The 23,747-nt window shown below is 46.9% G+C and overlaps 1 protein-coding gene across 1 annotated transcript in view; it reads right to left on the bottom strand.

Moving 5' to 3' along the window:
- Positions 1-23,747, bottom strand: part of FYB2 (FYN binding protein 2) — a 103,973-nt gene that overhangs the window by 16,941 nt on the left and 63,285 nt on the right. The window contains exon 17 of the mRNA XM_066597880.1: positions 14,297-14,322. Within this exon, the coding sequence (XP_066453977.1) occupies positions 14,297-14,322 (26 nt within the window). The remainder of the gene's footprint in view (positions 1-14,296; positions 14,323-23,747) is intronic.

Raw genomic sequence — 23,747 nt, 5'->3', positions numbered from 1 at the left:
ATACATATAACATCAAATTAAATATATACGACTACACTATTAATATATACTGTATATATTAAACACATACTATATAGTAACCAAGCGCCACCTGCTGCTCAGATCAGTGAATTACTTGTCTTTGTAAAGGAAGAGTTTCTAGGATTTATTTAGCATTTTAATACACTATTACTGGCTGTGAGACTTAAGCCCCATTTAGACAGGACGACTGTCGGGGACTGGGGGCACCGACCTGACTGACGCTCCCTTAACTAGTAACAAAAACTTACCCGGAGACTTCTTGTGTGTAAAATGTGGGGTAGGCCACAGCTTTTATTAAATATTTAACCTCTACTATTTAATTTAACTTTTTTAACTCTATAAACCCTTCCCATGCTACAACCCGCTTAATTTAAACTGCTTTTAGCTTTAACTATTCCATAGGACGTTTGTAAGCCCGCTTTCCTTGGGCTTGTAAACCCTCCTCTTCTCCAGCATGGAAAGTTCAAGGCCATACGGGACGCGCCGTATCCCTACGGCGCGTTCCGCCCCACCCCACGGACCCGAACTAAGGCAGCTTCCACGCCATCCTGCAGTCCGGACAGGAATGTGTCCAATCCCACCTCATTTAGGTGTATTCCGTCATCTCGCAGCGCACCTTTCTCTCTATCCTCCAACTCCCAATGGCGTACAGCAATTCCTCCCAAGGATTGCACGAATTTCGAAATCCTCTGGTTGATCACTTTCCTGACGTTTTCAATCGCCTCGGGGTTCTTTGCCCCCCTCCAACATCTCCTGGCGATAATATCTGACCATACGATCACGGATTCTTGGAAGCACTCACGAAAACGGAGTAAGTCCTGTTTCATCAGAGCGAGTAAATCGCCTAGTTTTATTTTTCCTAGGTCGTTCCCCCCGGCGTGCACGACCAGGATGACTCGCCGGGGGGTCCACCTGCTAATCTCTGTCACGATCTGCAGCAACCTTGGCCATTGTAGTCCTCGAATCCCATACCACTTTACCACAGTGTCCGTCATTCCTAGGGTCCTTCCTAATGGCCGAGTTGCTGCTCTCTTTTCGGCCCAGTACACGAATGAATGTCCGATAATCCAGACTCTCCACGGCTCTGCAGCTGTAACACACAAAAACAAAAAACCAAAACCCGTACCAAACAACGGAAAAACGCCATCTTACCAGGCCACAATCATACCACTTCGCTTTCTTATAATATTAAGTCCGGTCTAATGTATGATTTATAGGCCTGCGACTTCCATCTACCTAGCCGTTTCAGATCTTCTTCCCGCATACCATGTGCTTCTGCCATGGTTGCCGCACCTATCCTAAACGAATGCGTACCAAACTCGGACACATCCAAACCAGCCGTGCGTAATGCTGAACGGAAAACCGCCGTAAACTGAAAACGGGTGAGGGCGTCGCCTGCCGCGTGAACGAAAAATTGGTCGCAAATATTGCGCGAGCTCATGTACTCTCTGACCGTGCTCACCGGGCACCACATGCCTCCAAGGCTATTAATTGCTATCCACTCGCCTCTTCCATAAATGTCCGTCTTGGACTTTCTGATACATATACGTAGTGATGCACCCGAGCAAACAACATCATTATGCCGCAAACCGCCAGGCTTATTTTTACTCGCCGGGACCATCTCTCCAATTCGTAATGCAGCAAAAAACGCCACCGAAAAAGCCGCTCTAAATAGCAACACTTCTGAACCATTAACGCACACGCTTTCCAGCAATTCTAATAGCTTAATCAACATGGAAAACGTAATGGGCCGTCGTCTGTCAATATGCGTCTTATCTTTTTTCCAACCGCGGATTATTTGGCGAAAAATAAATTCTTTAGTAACGTCCGTCTTACCATGTAGTTTGAGCAAAAAGGCTACTCCCGCTAAATATTTTTTAGCTGCTCCAACCGACCGATGTTTGTTCCGTAAATCTGACAACAAATCAAGCGTGGCCGCCCGCGCCCTTTCACCGTCGACCACACAACCGCCTGCCAATGAAAGCCATTCTAACCATATAGAATTGTAACTCTTCCACGTCGCACACGTGACCGATGCCTCCACCAGCTTCAACAACTCTGCTCGACCAGATCCCATAAGTGAGGAGGGCATCGGACCCCCTCGGCCTCCGCCTGTGGGTGCCGTTCCCTGAACGCCTCCATCTGTGAACGAGAGAGTGCGTCAGCCGCTCCATTGTCATGACCCGGAACATGCCTGGCTCGCAAATAAATATTATTCTGCAGGCATCTCAAAACCACATGTCTTAACAATGCCAACACGGGCGGAGACCCCGCGGTCTGCCTATTGATCACCTGCACCACCGCCGTATTATCCGACCAAAAACAGACCTTGCGGTCTTGAAGCTCTGAGTTCCACAGTTCCAATGCTACCACTAGCGGAAAAAACTCCAATAGTGTCACATTCTTGGTCCATTTTCTATTCACCCAACTCACTGGCCAGGGTTCCCTGCACCAATGGTTATGGAGAATTACACCGAAACCTCCCGACCCGGCCGCGTCCGCAAATAGGCATATGTCGCTACCCGTAACCTCCTCCTTTGGGCACATCACTTGCCCATTGAAGGATTGCAAAAACACCTTCCATATATGTAGGTCCGCTCTCATCCCCTGTGTAACCCGCACGAAATGATGGGGTTCCCGTACCCCTGCCGTGGCTAACGTCAGTCTTCTTGAGAAGACCCGTCCCATAGGGATGACTTTACACGCGAAATTAAGCAAACCCGCCAGCCTCTGAATCTGCCTCAGCGTGACCTTTTTGCAGCTGGCAACTTCATTGACTGTCTGGTGTAACCTGGCTACCTTTTCCACTGGTAACCTGAACACCATATCCTCAGAGTCGATCTCGATTCCTAAGAATGTGATCCGGGTCGCGGGGCCCACCGTTTTTTCTTCTGATAACGGAACCCCTACCCTCCGCATGAGGGCCTGGAATGTTTTAAGCAAAAATACGCAATTGCCCGAGTTCTCTGGCCCGACGAACAAAAAATCATCTAAATAATGTATCACCGATGAGATGCCCGTCTCATACTTGAGTAACCACTCTAAAAAGGAACTAAACAATTCAAAATAATAGCATGAAATGGAGCATCCCATCGGCAAACACATATCGACAAAAAATTGGCTGTCCACCCGACATCCTAGGAGGTGGAAACAATCGGGGTGGACTGGTAACAATCGGAAGGCGGACTCAATGTCCGTCTTTGCTAACTGGGCTCTTTTTCCCGCCGCTCTTACCAAGCGAACCGCGGAATCAAATGACGTATAAGAAACAGTTGCCTGTTCTTTTGATATTCCGTCGTTGACGGAATCCCCCGCTGGAAAGGATAGGTGATGTATTAAGCGGAATTTCCCGGTTTCCTTCTTGGGTACCAAACCCAAGGGGGACACCCGCAAATTCGTAAACGGCGGCGCTTCGAAAGGGCCGGCCATGCGGCCGAGCTCGACTTCCTTACTCAATTTTTCTTTGACTAAATGGATATTGTCCAACGCCGATTTCAGGTTAGGGGTGATAGGGGTCAATCAATATTAATCAATAACCTAACATAAGAAAGATAAGGAAACAGTGTAATGAATGTGACATTAGTTATTTGGTTATATAATGTTATGTATTATATGTAAAACATTCCGGAAGTTGCTAGTAGAATTTGGATATAGAATCATATGTAAAAAGGTATATTCAAGCGTTTATTTAAATATTGATTTTAAAATACCAAATGTATGACTAATTAGATTTTATTCAGTTATCTTACTGAATACCAACTTACCAACTTTGTGCTGACTTCCGAGTAGGTGGCTGAACCAGTTTTGTCTATGTGAAAATTAGAAACAATGTCCCCTCTTTTGATGTGCAAATTGCTGATGAACTTTGAAGATTACAGTTCTTCCCAAACAAGAAATGTAATTAACAAAACCTGTATTATCACACTGTAACTGTTTCCATGTCTACTTCAAACAGTTTTGTTGATACCTTTTGTTTAGAAAAGCTTGTTGATTTACAGTTGCCAAATGTACTTTGTAACCAGGCATCAGGTAACATTTGGCTTGTTGATTTACAGTTGCCAAATGTACTTTGTAACCAGGCATCAGGTAACATTTGGAAACGCCTTCTTTACAACTTGCATATAAACTAGCAATGTACAACAATAAACAGAATTCATACTGATATCACTAGACGGTCTGTGTAGTGGCTTATTATGGTTCTCTATGAGTACTCTATATAATATTTCCTCTTAATTTGGATACAGGCAACATTCGCATTACGGTCTGCGTTCCAGACCCCCCACAGTTTATTTGGCGCCCAACGTGGGGCAGAAGCTAACTCCTTACCTGCAGCCGATACCTGACTACACTACCTGCCGACCAGCCGGACGAGAGGCCACGGGACCCCAGATCTACAAAACACCGGTATACGGTAAGCTCTTGACTTACCACTCAAGCTCTGGGCTCTCCTGACTTCATTCAGTCCTCGTGTCGACAGGGGGTGAGTTGCTGTATGTTATATAGGACGCTTCTGCCTGTTATTTACGGTGTTCTTAGTAACCGTGCTAGACGGAAGAACCCTTGTGTGTATATTGCCATGTTGCCTGTAGTAATTGTTGAAATCTGTACGTTGATAGTCTGTGTCATGTTAGCCATAATTTGCTTTTACTGAGTCTGTTATAATATCACCAGAAATCCCCTAAACCCCCCCTTAAGGAGTCCGTAAAACTATTCCAGGACCAGGGACCAGGGGTCCTTAGTTTACTAGGTGATATCAGGTCCTGTTTACTTAGTGATGAATAGTGGGAAATAAAATAAATAGTTATCCTGCCAGTTTCGGACTTGGCAGAAGGGACCGCCAGATTTATCTGAGGAAAGCCGTATGCATCCTCAATGCTGTGTTACAGTGGTAAATCAAGAGGTAAGTCCATAAGAGAAAGGGAAGGGGGAGACGTACGATAAAATATAGAAAGATAGGACTTAGAAAAGCGGGAACCTTTAACTATGAGTTCTGGCAATAGTACGGGAAAAAGCATATGAAAGATATCAGAGACGCCGGTTTAGATAAAGGAACAGACAATATGGGAAACGTACAGGGCAAGTAGTATGCCTATATGGAAATCAGCTAGAGAAATAGTAAAAGACTGCACAGAAAATAGTGAAAACAATTGTTTTATGTGTGTGAAAGAATAAAAACAATAAGCCTCTTGGTGTACATAAACCGCCAGCCATTGTCCATACTGCTGGTAAAGAGGATAAGGTGTGAATATTGGTCCCCATCCCACTTATTAGGGTCCCAATCAACTACAGTATGAACCTTTTATAGTGTCTAACTCTCTTTAAGGCGTAATTTGAACTAAGTCTTGCTCCTTGCAGCAATACATTAATAGCGCTGTGAACAGGATTACGCAGAGAGTAATACACTAGTTTGTTTTAAAGGAAAATTTTGATAAACTGATAGTTGAAGAATTTCTTGTGATAATCGGGCTTAGTGTGAAAATGTCGCTGTTTAAGAAAATCCGCAATAGTACGAAAATGTCGGTAGCTAAGAACAAAGAAGTGTCCGATGAATTGTTAATTATGCCAGGGTGGAATAAAGCCCCCTATAATATATTGGCCGCTGAATGGTCGCAGTGTGGTGAATATCAGTATGTGGGTAGAAATGGGCATAAGTTGTATTGTGTTTGTCATTGGGTAGCCTATTCTGAGCGAATCGTGTAAAAACCGCGGTACTAAGAGTTTTTCTTATCTATACATAATTCGCTCATTATTGGAAGTCTGGTGTACAGTAAATACAATCCCAATTTCTACTTCACATACTATCAGTCCGTATAGGAATGAATAAAACCCCCCTTAGTGAGTGGAAGCATGAGGACAAGAAAGAGATGCAGGGAGTGGAGGGTGGAATAGGAGCAGATGTAAAACAGGGAAGGCAGCGGGAACTATAATCTAAAATTATGTGAAAGACTATTGTGGCACAGATTGGGATAAAATTAAACATAGAGAATTGAGAAGTGGTAAAATATTTTTTAATTTGTCTGAAACATTGGGAAAAAGAAAAACAAAACAAAAATTTGAGAGAATCCTCCTTGTCTCTTTCTAATATCACACAAAGAGAAGGAAGAAAGTGTAAAACAATTCTATGCCCGCCTTCAACAACATTAGTCAGATCTGGGGTATAGGGGCATAGAAAAGATGGGCAAACATGTACTTAGTATGGCCTTTGTAGAAGGTCTATTGGAATCCCTAAGGTCATAGATAATAAACCAGAGTGGAGACAGTCTGAATCTCCGGCCCTTTTTCAGACAAAAGGGCATTTATGTAACTGTCCTGCAGGCTTGGACTCCGCCTGAGGGGACTGTGCTGTTGCAATATGTTAATGACTTTCCAGCTTTGTGTTGAGGATCTGAAACATGTCAATCTGCATCTATTTCTCTTCTAAAAAATTTTTTTTTAAGCAGAAAATGGCTGCAAGGCTTAGAAAGGAAAAATTACAGCTTTGTAAACAAAAGGTTGTTGTCTAGCTCAAGAAGGCAGACATCTCACAGAACGACGCAGGGCTGCAGTTCAAGCCATTTCTGTATCTTCTTCTGCTGCCAAAGCTTCGCACCTTTTTGGGACTTGTCTCATACTGCCGTCCCTGGCCTTTCATGCGACAGCAGTATTGACGCAAAAACATGGAGGACGTCCACGGTCACTTGGGTATTACTCCATGAGATTGGATCCGGTAGCCCGAGGAGCCCCCTCCTGTGTCTGTGCGGTGGCAGCAGTACAAGTAAGGGTTGACAAATCTTCTGAGTTGGTCCTGGACTACCCCCTAGTGGTTCTCACCCCTCATGACATCCAGAGTATACTCACTCAAGTACAACCTAAACACCTGTCTCTAGCTTGTCAAATAAGGTTGCAATGTGCTTTGCTCATGCCCCCCCTTTAATATTTCTTTTCAATGGTGAACCCGGCTACTCTTCTTCCAATCGAGTATCCTGTTTCAAATGGGGGAGGGGGAGGCATAGGTGATCAAATGGGGGAGGGGGATGCATAGGTGATCTATGTATTACAGATCAGCTATTTTTTTAAAATTTTTAAATTTAATTTTTATATTTTTTTTTTGCTACAAGGTTCTGATCTATTTTAAATAGAATACCAGCCTGATTGTCTAGCAGTAATTGGTGCAAGGGGTTTCAGGAATGCCAATTCAGCTGGCAGAAACTGAACCACTAGAGGTAATGTTTAAAGGGTCACGATGCCTCATGCGCTTCCTTGTGCTGGAAAGTCCTGAAAGCATATTGGGAACCGAAATGATGGGATCCTTGGGATCTTGTATCGAACTTCACTCGTCCGGTGAGGCTCGTATACACCCCAGGTCTGAAAGTCACCCGACCTTCGGTCGGATGGCAGCAGACCTAGCGACACCTCTACCTGTCTTCACTTTTACGCACGCAGAGAAACAAGTTCTTAGTGTCGTTCCTTTGAGCCTTTGGGCTACCAGTCAGACGGACCTCACAGACTGTCTGTATTTGTTTGTATTTAATTTCAGAGGAAAGCAGTACTGTTGGATAGTGCTGCCACAAGGGGCACAGTATAGCCCAATACCAGTTCACCAGATTCATGAAACTGGTATTAGACGCCTGGCCAATTCCCGAGGGCACCGCCCTCTTGTAATATGTTGATGATTTGTTTTTTTTAATTTACTTTTATGTACTGCTGACACAAATAGTTACCTCAATGCATCACTAAGCCTTTTGTGTTTCCTCCATCAGAGTAGAATGGCTGCAAAGCCAGCAAAGAGAAACTTCTTAGATCACACCATGGTGATCTACACCCCACATGACATACATGGTATCCTGACACAGGTAAGCCGTAGACATCTGTCTCTTGCTAGACGGATCAAAATGGAACTTGCATTTACACTCTTCATCCAATGTCTCATTTCAACGTTGCACCACTTTGAATCCGGCCACCTTATTGCCATTAGGTGACACTGATTCAAATGGGGGAGTAAGTACAGAGGACCAGCTTTTTGCAAATTCTCTGACTGATGATGAAGAGGAGGCCTTTGACGCAGAACACCAGCATGATTGTGACAGCTGGGTTCGCACATGTCACTGACAAACCCCTCCTAAACCCCCACCTTGAAATGTTTGTGGATGGATCTAGATACCTGAATGACAAAGGAAGGCTTGTAACAGGTTTTGAAGTAGTCACACTGAATGAGATACTTGTACAAAAGCCACTGCCGCCATACATGTCAGCGCAGGAACTGAGGCCTGTACGATTGCGAAAAGTACCACTGCCAGCATCTACACTGATTCCAGGTACGCCTTTGGTACTGCACACGATTATGGACCCATCTGGCGGTCCAGGAGCTTTCTCACGGCACAAGGCAAGCCCATTAAGCTATCATGTTGCCAGGACAAGTGGCCATAATAAAGGTTAAAGCACACACGCAGGGGCAGTCACCAGAGAACAAGGGGATAGGGCAGCCAAGGCTGCAGCCCTCCTGGACAGTACGCAAGACCCCTTGTGCTGTAAGTTGGATCTTGGTCCCACCGCTCTTGTTGATTTGGAATTTGGCGTCCTACGGGACGTAGATGATGTACCAGCGGCTGCCTACACCCACCTCGCCGTCCTAGCTCACGGGAAAGTGCATGCCTCTCGGAATGCCATGGTTTTTGTTATGGACAAGGTATGGTATGCTCCAGGGTTCGACAGGTTGGCGAAGGCATATGTGAAGGCATGTGAAGTGACCACTGTATCCTATTCAGAGATTACAAATCGATTACATCCAGCTTCCCAAATCAGGCAGGTATGAGTATGTCCTTGTGTGCGTGGACCTGTTCAAAGCCACCGCACAATGTACAGTGGCTAAACTTGTGTCAGAACTTGTATGTAGATTTGGGGTACTAGAGACAATTGAGAGTGACAGAGGTACACAATTTACAGGTTAAGTGATGCGAGAGGTGATGTCAGCCTGGGAGTGGAACAAGCGTTTTACACTCCATACCACCCGCAGAGTTTAACAAAGTTGAAAGAACTAAAATTATATGCTTAAGTTAAAAGAAGTGTTGTTTGGCTCTATGCCAAGATTAGGCCTGTACCATCCACAGGCCCTACAGCGGGGGTGTGATAAGGTTATTGAATATGTACAAGAACTATGTTGTAAACTGAAAATAACACCCGATCTAGTGTTTTCCCCAATTTCAGACCCTCACAACCTAGAGGGGACTCATTTCTTGCAGCCTGGAGACTGGGTGGTCGCAAAAAAAAGACACGTAATAAAGGCCTTGGACCCAAGGTTTGACGACCATACCAAGTTCTGTTGTCAACACCTACTTCTGTAAAAGTGGATACATGCCTCCCACTGCAAGAAAGTTCCCGAGCCAGAGGAAAAGTGATGGGTGGGATCCCGGCGTTGTTTGGGTGGGGGAGGTAATGGACATTTTGATTTTGACTTCTGCATTTGTCTTATTGGACTGTCTTCTTATTGGGAAACACCACTACGAACGATCCACATGGACAAGCGATGGACTGGGTGGGCAAATATTTCCCACACGTGTATGCCCAACCTCAGGAGTGGAGAGGACATTTTGCGGACTTTTCTATTATCTGTCCCCACTCCTGTAGAGACTCTTCGAGACATACGCTCAATAGTTCACAATGATAGTGATGTAGTAGATGACAATGTTGTTCAGGAAAACACCTTCCTTAATTTATTTGAATATTGTCCCCATTGCGATACCATTGAATATACACATTGGACGAATATAACTCGGTTTTAGGTGAGAAATGTTGCGTTGGCTGAAGAATGTTGTAATTTTACTTGTGACTCTAATGAAATCAGGAAATGCCAACGAATTAAGGCAACAGAAGTAACAGCTACTCTGCAATCGTCCGACTAGTATAATCTTATGTGTATATATATATATATATATATATATATATATATATATTGCAATTAAAGTAATAATTTTATGAATAGCTAAATGTACTGAATGCCGATTTTCTACACCCCTTTAAGTGTCTAATATGACGATGACGATATTGATGTTGATAAATCTAAGATTACTGTATTGTAAACTTGATTGACTTGCAATATTTGATATTATGTCTTCATATCTTGATGGACATAGAGTGCACCATTCCTACCTGGGAACCCGGCACCTATGGGTGACAGAACCAGGAGATAATGGTGGCTCTGATGTCCAAATGGGGGAATGATAGGGGTCAATCAATATTAATCAATAACCTAACATAAGAAAGATAAGGAAACAGTGTAATGAATGTGACATTAGTTATTTGGTTATATAATGTTATGTATTATATGTAAAACATTCCGGAAGTTGCTAGTAGAATTTGGATATAGAATCATATGTAAAAAGGTATATTCAAGCGTTTATTTAAATATTGATTTTAAAATACCAAATGTATGACTAATTAGATTTTATTCAGTTATCTTACTGAATACCAACTTACCAACTTTGTGCTGACTTCCGAGTAGGTGGCTGAACCAGTTTTGTCTATGTGAAAATTAGAAACAATGTCCCCTCTTTTGATGTGCAAATTGCTGATGAACTTTGAAGATTACAGTTCTTCCCAAACAAGAAATGTAATTAACAAAACCTGTATTATCACACTGTAACTGTTTCCATGTCTACTTCAAACAGTTTTGTTGATACCTTTTGTTTAGAAAAGCTTGTTGATTTACAGTTGCCAAATGTACTTTGTAACCAGGCATCAGGTAACATTTGGCTTGTTGATTTACAGTTGCCAAATGTACTTTGTAACCAGGCATCAGGTAACATTTGGAAACGCCTTCTTTACAACTTGCATATAAACTAGCAATGTACAACAATAAACAGAATTCATACTGATATCACTAGACGGTCTGTGTAGTGGCTTATTATGGTTCTCTATGAGTACTCTATATAATATTTCCTCTTAATTTGGATACAGGCAACATTCGCATTACGGTCTGCGTTCCAGACCCCCCACAGGGGCGAACATTGACGCGGGTGAAAACGCAAACGGGATCACGAAACCGATTGAAAAACCGTCCTTAAGAATTTTTGCCTCCTGTTTCATGTGGTATCTGTCTAACCACAGATCCAGGACCCGGCTTTTCACCGGCGTTCGGTGCTCCACCGGCACCACCCACTGCGGCAGTCGTTCTCTGTTTCTTGAAGCAGCGAACTGCTGCGTGCTGCCCCCCGCAAACCGAGCACTCGTGCCGGAATTTGCAGGTGGCATAAAACCTGCAATGGCCCTCGTTGTAGAGCCAACATGAGCCATTGGGTCTCTGAGCAGCCGCGGAGGGCTGTTGCCCGCCTCCCGCGGCTCCCGTAGGAAAGGACGCTCTAGCGGGCCTTTGCGCCAGAATAAGCTGAATCCACACATCAGTTGCTTTTGTGGCCCAGCTTATGTGGCTCATACCCGAAACCCGACGCCTGTAGTCCTCATCATAACGCCACCAAGCTGACCCACCGTGCAGCTTGTAGGCGCTGTAAATGGTATTGAGATAGACCATCAACTCCGGTCCTTTAGCAGGCTGATGTTGACACACCACATGGGCCAACACCAAATACGCTTGAAGCCAATTCCCAAACGTCTTTGCAATTTTTGGCTTCTTCTCACCACGTTCCGACAACCGTTCCTTATCTACCATCACATGGTCCGCTGATAATAAGGACCAAATATCCACATATAAACCTTTTTTAATTTTTTCAACCAGCTCATCAGCCAAACCTACCCCTAGCGGGGCAACACCACAAAACATTGAATCATAATATTTTAAACCTTCCGTTGGGTCACTTTCCGTACACCGGGTTGAGCTTCCAGCAACACCACTCACAGGCGGGCCTCTGCCCCCTGGTGAACCACAGGACACTAAAAGCCCTTCTTGCGTATCAACCTTGCTCAACAAAGATTTTAATACCGTGACCAAATCTTGTTTATCCGCACCCTTTGCGGGATCCATCACATTACACCACGCATTATGCAATGATAACTCACCAGCTCGACCGACCTCCGGCGATGCCAAGGGTGATGTCCCGGCTGTATCCCTCCTGCGAATCCTTTGATCGGGCGTGGGCTCCCGACTGACCGTGCGCGTAGCCTCCTGCGCCCTTTGCTGTGGCGCCACACCAGGCTGGTGTCTGCTTGACCGTCCTTGCGTGTGGCCGTGGCTTTTGTAGTTCCTGTATTCCATTCCATGTCGCCTCGACTGCGAGTGAAGCGTATGACGCTGGTCTTCTGCGCGCTGGTCTTCTGGGAGTCTTGTCACCTCTTCTAAACTGCCCCTCTCTACCCTATTTACACCTTGCGCCCTACCGCTGCTGCTACTGGAAGCTCTACTCGCCTGCTCTAGCTGCCTGGAACGCCTTGCCTCCTGTCTTAGCGCTCTGGTTCTATCTCTTTGCCTCCGCCTGGCGCCCTGCCCTTGGCGGCTACTGCTAGCGCGGTTGTCGGACGTTTGTGAAGAGTAACCCAGCGTTTCTTGTAACACTGGGTCCAAGTAACGGGGATTAACATAGCAACGGCGCTGTGTGGCCGAAGCGGGTGGCGGAACATGGTAAGCGTGTCTGCTTTGTGTTTGGGTGGGGTATACCACCTCCGGCTGCCCCCGGTACGGGGCTGCCTCGGATCTATCCCTATGATGGTTGGGGGGTCGGCTATGTCTATAGGCCGTGTGGCTAGATGCATGGGGCTCAGGGGTGATGCTACATGACCCCGAAGAAGGGGTACTCCCCCTCCGTTGTCTCCTCCGCGGGGGTAACAATGCGGGGGCAGGGCTACTCGCTGCGCTGCTGTTGGAAGAGCTAACTGGGGATACTGCCTGCAATCTATTCCCCCCTGTACTTGCCCCCCCCCCCCTCTGACTCCTCGCCTGTGCTGTGCTGCCTCCTGCTTGTGGCGTTCTGACCTCTTGGTGGGGTACGCGCCCTCCCCGCGTGTCCCTTCCTACTTCTGCCGCACTCCGTGGCTCACCTCTCCCTCTCTGCGATGTCCTGCGCCCAGACGCGCGCTGTTCGTCTGCTGCCATAGTTGCTGTTGCTGCTGCCTCCTGGCACGTGTCTCCCCTTCTCCTCCCGCTCACCGGCGGTGAGCGCTGCCTCATGGCGGGCCGTTTTCCCGCCACTGTATTTGAATTTGGCGCCATCTTTTTTCCGGCGCTCGCGGCTCCCGCCGCTCTCTCCTCTACTCGGCTGCTTCGCTGACCGCGGCGTTTGTTCGCTGGGCTCGGGCTGAGCCTCGCTGGCGGCTGTTTTCTTCGTTGCGGTCTTCCCCGCAACTGCTCTTCTGCCTCCGGCAGCGCTTCGCCGACTCCGCTCTGCTGTCTCCCGGCTTCCTCCGGCCCCGCCGTCTCGCAGCTTGACAGTATCTCCTGCAGCCAGCCGGTGCCGTCCTGTGCGACCGCCGCTTGGATCAAAGCCTTCAGGTTCTCCATCTTCTTCTTTTTTCGTTCTCCCGCCGACTCTCCTCTTCTTATCTTCTCCTAACGACTCCCGACCTCCGCTATTCGTTAGCCGCTTCGGTTTTCTCCTCCGCTTCTTCAACTTTCTTTGCCTTCAGTCTTCTTCTTTATAACTGTCTTTTAATTGTAATCCACGTCTTGCTCGGCTCCCTCTTCCTCCACGCTTCTTCTCCTTCTGTTCTTCTTCCTGTCTTCTCTTTCCTCTTCCTTACTTAGCTCCTCCCCCCCATCTAGCTCGCTGATCCCTTAAGCCCCGCCCCCAGTCCCATGCAGCATCGTTATACACTGTGCTGCATAAGACAATCGATGGCCGACACTCCTGCCCACACATACACGCTCCCGTGCTCCTGTACAGGAGCTTGTGTCGCTGGCTCACAGCAGGGCAGCAGGAGCAGATTTCAGTTCTCGCTCCCCCTCGCCCCTCTCCATTCAGTTAACATAGTGGCCGTTCAATACTGAACGGCTGCTATTTACACTGCACTCTATTTATGCAGCATAAACGATGAGCGATGAGTTTAACTATGAGTGCAGTGTAAATAGCAGCCGTTCAGTATTGAACGGCCGCTATGTTAACTGAATGGAGAGGGGCGAGGGGGAGCGAGAACTGAAATCTGCTCCTGCTGCCCCGCTCTGAGCCAGCGACACACGGTCCTGTACAGGAGCACGGGAGCGTGTATGTGTGGGAGGAGTGTCGGCCATCGATTGCCCAACAGTCGTCCTGTCTAAATGGGGCTTAAGACAGCAATATATGTGATAAATAGAAGACGTCACAAGTTCACCATCAGGAGAACAATAGTCACCGACTACAGAAGATGTAATACTTACTCAGATCAGGAAATACAGACGCATATCTGAAAAACAAAGATGCATCCGTGATTATGGCGTTATAGCTGCGTATGCCGCTGGCGCCGGGTCCGGTCTACAATATTCCCTTCACTTTATTATAATGTACATTTATGATGCACAATCACAATAAAAATCTGTAAAGTGTAAAGCAATCAGAATGCGATGATCTGGAGATCTCATCCAACCAGATTGTATCCACAATAGAGCGTAGAACAGATCAGAGGGGAAGGAGACATCGCCCGCCTCAGACAAGTCTCGTATGGGTTGGGGATTTGGAGTATTGGCACTTTTGAATGCCCGTAACATGAGTGGGTTTTTTTTGCGGGGGCACCATTTCACGGTTTGCATTGGGCAGCGATAACCACCTTACAAATATGACTGCCCATGCAGGGTGCCCAGGTATAAGGATTCAGCAGCCGTGGTATTTTACTTCTTAAAACGGTTTTCCAGGCAATTTTTATTGAGGAGCTGAAACTTAAAGTGGCCCAGGGAATATATATAATAATAGGTATACCTACCGTAGATCCACTCTCCCAGCTGATATATGGGCAGCGCAGACCTGAACTAGTCTATACCATATATATAAAACCCAGTCTAGAAACTCATGCCCAAGCTGAGGTCCTAGGTTACAGGCTGCGGCCCGCGGGGGCCAGGGCGGTATTTAGAGTTCATGCTGACACACTTAGTGCTCACGCCCTCTACTGGCGAGTAAAGTTAATGCTGCTACGCATACACTTTGGTTAGCTGTCAGCATAACGATCATTAAACCAAAAGCTAACCCTTCAAATTCCCCCATACACACTTGGCCAAGAGTGCATACGTTTTCATTGGGGAGAAGGGCATGGTAATAAAACCAAGCTGACTACATGGATACGGTACTATTCCAAGCTTACTACAAGGCTACGGCACCAGAACCAAGCTTACATAAATACTGCATGAGAACAAGCTTACTACAAAGGTACTGCACAAGAACCTAGCTTACTATGTAGATACAGTACCAGAACCAAACTAACTACAAAGATATTGCATGAGAACCAAGCCAACTACAGAGGTATGGTACAAGAATGAAGCTTACTACATAGATACACCACCAAACAGAGCTTACTACATAGATACAGCATGTTTATAAATCTATATGACGAACCGCACATCTATAGCAGACATGCAGTTGTGTCCCCTTTCTGTAGTGCTCCTGGATAGATTTGATGATGGGACGTGGATCCCGTCCGTCAGGCGGGGTTCACACGCTGCGTACTTGTTGCAGAATTTCAGTTGAGAAATCTGCGCTACAATTCCAAAACCTAATAATAACAGTGACCCCATTAGTGGCCCCAGCAGTAATAGTGACCCAGTTATTGATCCTAGTAATAACAGTGACCCCATTAGTAATAACTACCCCATTAGTGGCCCCAGCAGTGATAATGACCCCACTAGTCGCCCCAGTAGTAATAGTGGTCCTAGTAGTGATGGTATCCCCCATAGTGTTTCCTGTTAGTGGCCCCAATAGTAATAGTGTCCCCTATAGTGGCTCCTGTTAGTTGCCGCAGTAGTAATAGTGACCCCCCTTAGTAGCCCCAGTGGTAACAGTGATCTCCAGGGGGGCAGCAACCATACAAGCATATAACTCACTCTGTTAATTACCCTGTAGTTCTATTCCGCTCTGCTGGCAGCCGCTGCTGGTGTGACCCCTGACTTCTCTGTAGGGTGTTTGGGTGCAGGTGCAGACCCCAAGAGAGGTCAGAGGTCACACCAAGATTACAGCAGCAGCAGTATAGAACTACAGAGTGAGTGAGTTAATTGCTTGTTGTGTCACTGCTCGGCCGGCTGCCAGGGGGCAATTATTTTTTACCGGGCATTAATATGGTTAATAAAAAAATAAATAGCGGATGGGCAGCAGCCCAGGTCGCCTCATGATAGGGGTGCTCCGATAAAAGTGCATCCTGCAAACACCCCCTTAGAGTATGCCCACACTAGGGGTGCTCGATAAAAGTGCATCCTACAAACACCCCCTTAGAGTATGCCCACACTAGGGGTGCTCTGATAAAAGCGCGTCCTGCAAACACCCCCTTAGAGTATGCCCACACTAGGGGTGCTCTGATAAAAGCACATCCTGCAAACACCCCCTTAGAGTATGCCCACACTAGGGGTGCTCCGATAAAAGGGCATCCTGCAAACACCCCCTTAGAGTATGCCCACACTAGGGGTGCTCCGATAAAAGGGCATCCTGCAAACACCCCCTTAGCGTATGCCCACACTAGGGGTGCTCTGATAAAAGCGCGTCCTGCAAACACCCCCTCAGAGTATGCCCACACTAGGGGTGCTCCGATAAAAGCACATCCTGCAAACACCCCCTTAGAGTATGCCCACACTAGGGGTGCTCCGATAAAAGTGCATCCTACAAACACCCCCTCAGAGTATGCCCACACTAGAGGGGGCTCCGATAAAAGCATGTCCTGCAAACACCCCCTTAGAGTATGCCCACACTAGGGGTGCTCTGATAAAATCGCGTCCTGCAAACACCCCCTTAGAGTATGCCCACACTAGGGGTGCTCCGATAAAAGCACATCCTGCAAACACCCCCTTAGAGTATGCCCACACTAGATGTGCTCCGATAAAATCGCGTCCTACAAACACCCCCTTAGAGTATGCCCACACTAGGGGTGCTCCGATAAAATCGCGTCCTACAAACACCCCCTTAGAGTATGCCCACACTAGGGGTGCTCCGATAAAAGGGCATCCTGCAAACACCCCCTTAGAGTATGCCCACACTAGGGGTGCTCCGATAAAAGGGCATCCTGCAAACACCCCCTTAGAGTATGCCCACACTAGGGGTGCTCCGATAAAAGGGCATCCTGCAAACACCCCCTTAGAGTATGCCCACACTAGGGGTGCTCCGATAAAAGTGCATCCTGCATACACCCCCTTAGAGTATGCCCACACTAGATGTGCTCCGATAAAAGTGCATCCTGCATACACCCCCTTAGCGTATGCCCACACTAGGGGTGCTCGATAAAAGTGCGTCCTGCAAACACCCCCTTAGAGTATGCCCATACTAGGGGTGCTCCGATAAAAGGGCATCCTGCATACACCCCCTTAGAGTATGCCCACACTAGGGGTGCTCGATAAAAGTGCGTCCTGCAAACACCCCCTTAGAGTATGCCCATACTAGGGGTGCTCCGATAAAAGCGCGTCCTGCAAACACCCCCTTAGAGTATGCCCACACTAGGGGTGCTCGATAAAAGCACATCCTGCTAACACCCCCTTAGAGTATGCCCATACTAGGGGTGCTCCGATAAAAGCGCGTCCTGCAAACACCCCCTTAGAGTATGCCCACACTAGGGGTGCTCCGATAAAAGTGCATCCTGCAAACACCCCCTTAGAGTATGCCCACACTAGGGGTGCTCCGATAAAAGTGCATCCTGCAAACACCCCCTTAGGGTATGCCCTCACTAGGGGTGCTCCGATAAAAGTGCATCCTGCAAACACCCCCTTAGGGTATGCCCTCACTAGGGGTGCTCGATAAAAGTGCATCCTGCAAACACCCCCTTAGGGTATGCCCTCACTAGGGGTGCTCGATAAAAGTGCATCCTGCAAACACCCCCTTAGGGTATGCCCACACGTAGTGTATGTGCTGCAAATTTTCTGCTGCCAAGTTGCGTGTGGAAAATCCACGGTTTACGGGACTTTAATAAACTGGCACATAGAGGCACTTTTAGGCCGCCTGCATACGAACAAATCGGATTCCACATACCTGTCCGGAATCTTCTTAATCTGTACTGCAGATGGTCCAGCTGGCGGTACAGTTTTTGTCGCCATTGGCGGTATTAGCTGTGGAATTCGGAGGCGGATACCCGCTCCGGATTTCGCAATACAAATCCGCCAGTGTGCAGGCGGCCTTACATACATATACATATATATATATATATATATATATATATATATATATATATATATATATATATATATATACATACATATACATATACATATATATATATATACATACACAGTTATACAGGGTGATCCAAAAGTCAGGGCCACCCGGGATATTTTATGAACAAAAAGATGCACGTAGGAAACTTTGTAGAACACTTATCGGTGGGGGGAAACCTTTTAGCACTATATTGGTGCCTGTCGGCCATCTTAGTTGCAGCCATCTTGGATTCAGTACATGAAATTTCTGAGGAAAGGCAGTCCTGGTATATTGCAGTACCCGGGTATCTCAGGCTGCCGGTTCCATCTTCTGCAATCTGGCACCTCAGAGGAGGATTTCTCTGGCATCAGAGCCAGCGGATTGGAGGAGACCGGACCGGGGAGGAAACGGCACGGGCAGCCTGTGATATCCGGGGGCTGCAGTCACGGGCAGGATGTGAGCGGTCGGAGGGGTGAAGGCCCAATACATAGAAGGGTACAACAAAAACATTATACTCACTTTCTGAAAAGCTGAACTTTTGTACCCGGGCCCAGGAATCTTTAGCTACGCCCCAGGGTCACAGAGGGTGCAATCAAGGGCGTAACTATAGAGAATGCAGGGGATGCGGTTGCACCCGGGCCCAGGAGCCTTAGGGGGCCCATAAGGCCTCTCTTCTCCGTATAGGGAGCCCAGGAATATGAATAAACCATTATAGTTGGAGGCCCAGGAGCTTCAAGTTATGTCTCTGTGCAGCATGGTTTAGATATGGGTACGGGTACAGATAGAGGGGGGGCCTCGGATCACGTTTTGCATCAGGGCCCCTGAGACTTGAGTTACGCCCCTGGGTGCAATTGTACTGGCCCCATAAGCTAGAGCTTCACTCCAGACGTATCGCAGGTTTTATCCTCTTCTACAACTTATGACTTGGGCCGGGCGCACACAAATGTATTTTTGTTGTGTAATACACACAAAATGGCGTAAATGAAAAGTACATCGCTTCTCATCGTTCCCCTCACCCGTATATTTAATGCGTACGTTACATGCGGAAAAAAATAAATAAATCACAGCGTGTCCTAATTTTTTTCTTTTTTAACTCTGTCATTTTCATATTAACAAAACGACAATATCTCACAGTGATGTAACCGATGACCACCTGTACACATTCACATTATCAGATTTAGGTCTCGGGCTCATTTCGATCAACTATATATATATATCTACGAGTATACAGATATCAAAAATAAAACCAAAACACATCAAACCTTATAAACCTCTGAACAACTGAATAAAGGTGGAGCCTCCTAATGTACAACCTTGTGCCTCCTGGTCTCATCCTTCGTTACATTAGGGACACATTAATTCGGGTTTCAGGGTTTTGATGTCTCCCAGAGAGAAATTCTCCTATACGGTCAAATTACATTAATTATGATATTTGCGTTTCCCCAATCGGTCCGCGCCATCTTGGGTAGAATACCAGGTTGTGCTGCTGAATGGCCTCATATATTCAATGATCTCGGTTGGGGCCAGGAACCCTCTATAAAAATCCACCATTTTTTAAAGAACTTTGTGGCTTGAGACTCTGCACATCTCAATCTCCAATCTTCCCATTCTTACAAGATATGTTCACTGTTGCAGGACGTCGGCCACGGCCGGGGGTCTGGCTGCGGCCAGTTTGCCAACAAGCATCTTTTACCTATTAAAATAATTGTGGGCAAGGGCGTAACTATAGGGGATGCAGGGGATGCGGTTGCACCCGGGACCAGGAGCCTTAGGGGCCCATAAGTCCTCTCTTCTCCATATAGGGAGCCCAGTACTATAAGTAAAGCCTTATAGTTGGGGGCCCTGTTACAGGTTTTGCATCGGGGCCCGGGAGCTTCAAGTTACGCCTCTGATTGTGGGTCATATTAGAACTTTCATCTGGTCACAAAGAGCGTGAAATACACAAGCTTGTGGTGATAACTGTATTGTCTGCCCCAGAGTGTTGCACACAAGTTCTCAAGTATGCGCCCAAAACGGTTTTATTTTGGGGCAGTGCCAGATACCTTGCCGGGCCCCTGGGATGTGGAGGGATATCGAATCCATATATTGCTTCATGTAGAATTTTAAAGTAGGTTTCTCGGCATCTTTCATTTGTAATGGCTTTCCTTACAGAAGCCTACCCTGCCACTATCCCCTGGGGTATCTCCGGGACCCATAGCTCTCGGACCCAGCAGAGAATTGTCCTGTACCAGCCACCCATCCCTAAATCTAGAGTGCAGATCACAGATTGAATGCCTCAATGGAGAATCTCTTGTAAGTGTATCAATGGGGTGAAGTATCGCCTCCTTGGAGAGGTCAGCCCGTCTAAGAAGCTCCGTATTTGTGCATAAGGTAGAAGGTGAGCTGCAGGTAGGTCAGGTGTGTCGCACCGTTCTTTAAACGTTCTGGATCTAGGTTCTTCTTGATGGCTCTGCTACGCCAGAGCACAAACATTGTGTTAACCCGGCCCTCCCTGAACTCCGGATGGCCCCATAGATCCATGTGTTTTGACAGCCAGTCTTAAGGAGTGTCGCATAAGACTCGCCACATTAGATGTGCGCATATCCGGGAAATGGAGCCCCCCCCTGTTTTTGGAAAGCATAAGTAAGCGATACGTGGGAGTTTGTGGGACCAAATAAACGCTGACAATGCAGAGTATAGCTTTCCCAAATCCTGTCTTTGTAACAATAGTGGGATGGTTTGTAAAGGGTACAGAAGCTTCGGGAAACTGATCATCCTGATCAAATGGCATCGCCCCAAAAATGATAGTGAGAGGGTATTCCATCTGTTAATGCAACTCCCCAGAGGGGTGACCCTGGGCACCTGGCCAACGTGCAGAGCTGGGAGGGTTAAGTTACCAAGCTCTGGTCCCGGAGGGTTGACACGCAACCAAGGCCAGTGTAGATGGCAAGACACACTTCGACACTCCTTTGGCAGGTAGTGCCAATAAAGGGGATGAGGGTGGTTGTACTAGATATCACTCGTGACGCCACTGTTCCCACACACCGTTATTCTATGCGGCAGAGTAAATAACACGGAGACTTGTGTATAGTACCTCGGGTCCTTAGGAACTGTTAGGGCCCGGTATAACTTTACTGGAATAAACTTGTATAACAGGTAATGTAGGTACAATTCACTTGTAGCAGTTACAGGCTAAAGCTCAGAGGCGGGGAGGATACATGGGATCCATACAGCCCTATAGTCCACGTTATCTATATGTAACCGATCCTGGATTGGGAGCACTCCGGAGGATGAATAGGGGGAAGGTTCATTCCGCATACACTTTGGTAAGAACACTTATTCAATTAGGCTTAGCCAATAAAGTACCTCTGTGCGGTGATCCTAACTAACAGACGGACGCACAGGAAAATACCTGTGGTGTCAATGGGTACCTGTTTGCAGTACTGCGGGTTGCTCTCTCTGTTGCTGGGACTCACTCCTCTCACATCCACTCTCCAGACACTACGGGATGTCCATGTGGTTGGGTAACTTCGGACATCATTCCCTGCTTGCGTTAGTTTTTGCAAAAACGCACACATACGTGGGTAAAACACGGCGAATTTTACGCTGCGTATTACGGTACGGTCATGGGAGGCCTTAGAGAATGTAATAAGCAAAAACGCTGCTTTCTGTACGCAGAACTTCCCTGTGAGGAAGATTCACACCAGCCCACGAATTACCACCTGCTGACTTTCTGTCACTGCGAAAGGCCCTGGAGCAATCGTCTGTCCGAAATCCCTCTGTGGATTCGGGAGGCAGTGGTCTGGGAATGTTTTTCCTGTTAACCCTTTAAATGCCTCACGCAAATTATTAGAATATCACATAATCCGTCACGGTGAACACAGTCAGAAAAAAATATATAGAAGCAATGCCAGAATAATGATTGATTAAAAGGTCACATGTAGCTTTTCTTCATCCTTATTTGTAGCATAAGTCACCCTACAGAAAAACCAGCCCTCACACAACCTCTAGTACCCTGTTGTACCACCTCTAGCTTAGATACAAGATGTGATACAGCTGAGCATGGAGGCTCCAGTACCCTGTTGTACCGCCTCTAGCTTGGATACAAGATGTGATACGGCTGAGCATGGAGGCTCTAGTACCCTGTTGTACCGCCTCTAGCTTAGATACAAGATGTGATACAGCTGAGCATGGAGACTCTAGTACCCTGTTGTACCACCTCTAGCTTGGATACAAGATGTGATACAGCTGAGCATGGAGACTCTAGTACCCTGTTGTACCACCTCTAGCTTGGATACAAGATGTGATACAGGCTGGCATGGAGGCTCTAGTACCCTGTTGTACCGCCTCTAGCTTAGATACAAGATGTGATACAGCTGAGCATGGAGGCTCTAGTACCCTGTTGTACTGCCTCTAGCTTGGTAGAGACAAGCTCTACACACGCAGAAGGAGCCTCCAAGAGGGGGCCAAGGGGGGGAAATCACTTTTAGGGCCTCCGGTGACAAGATCGTTCATCTAAATCGCCACAACTCTCATCATCTACAGATCTGCCTGAGATGGAACTGCATACTGAGTTTTGCAGCAAAATGTCAACTTCTTCTCGGGGGCTGAAGTATTTCTTACAAAGTGTATACCAAAATGAATTTCTGTTTTTTATGCACATTGAAACGGCTGAACCAATCTGCACCAAATCTGCCACACAGGTAAATCAGGTGCTTCGGAAGGTTTTAGGCCGGGTTTCAGCGCTCTGGGCCTAACCATTGTCAACATATTCACAAAAAAAATCTGAATACAAATGCAAGCATTAAAAAAGGGGTTGTCCGCTTATTGGAGACCCCCGCTGTAATAGGACCCCTGTATTAAAACAACAGTGAATTCAAACTTAGCATGCCAATAGAAAGAGTAACTGTTCACGTGACGCCAGTGCCTCTGCGGAGAATTGAATAATCAGAGCCGAATAAAGGAGTCCAAAAATCAGAGCGAAGTTCGAACTGGAGGCACGCTGGTTTTATTCCACATTTTCAACTTTGATTTTCCAAGTGCAAACTGCGACGGTCTAAAAGTACAGCCCTTCTGGCACGTTATCTAATAAAGTCTCCGTTACACTTCTTCCCCGTAATACAGTCATCATCAGTCTCAGTTATATGATGGGAATTCTTGGGGAGCGTTGCTAACACGGAGGGAAAACACAAACTGTCTCTCACCACTTATTACACCCCTTCCTCGCTAGCCTAGTAGCATCTATGAGGCAGTCACTCATACAAAGGTTGTACTCCGACCTGAAGCAGCGAAGTCTGTACCGTCTCCCAACTTCGTAGTTAAGCGGGGGGAGTGTGCAACGTTCACCGCCGACTCCTTTTCCCGAAGCGGACTCTGATTGAAGGTCCCCAAAGGGGGTGCATCTCATGGCTCTATGGGATGCGCCTGGGCTTAGCCCAGACGGAAGCATCAGAGTCCCAGCATCTCTCCCTCACGTCCTCCTTCACCGACTACATCTCTCTCTCTCGACTCCACTCCCAACCTATCTAACCACCAATC

Source organism: Eleutherodactylus coqui, chromosome 3, assembly GCF_035609145.1.
Source record: "Eleutherodactylus coqui strain aEleCoq1 chromosome 3, aEleCoq1.hap1, whole genome shotgun sequence".
NCBI lineage: Eukaryota > Metazoa > Chordata > Amphibia > Anura > Eleutherodactylidae > Eleutherodactylus > Eleutherodactylus coqui.
Note: the sequence above shows the minus strand (reverse complement) of the source record. Positions and strands in the feature narration are given on the sequence as shown.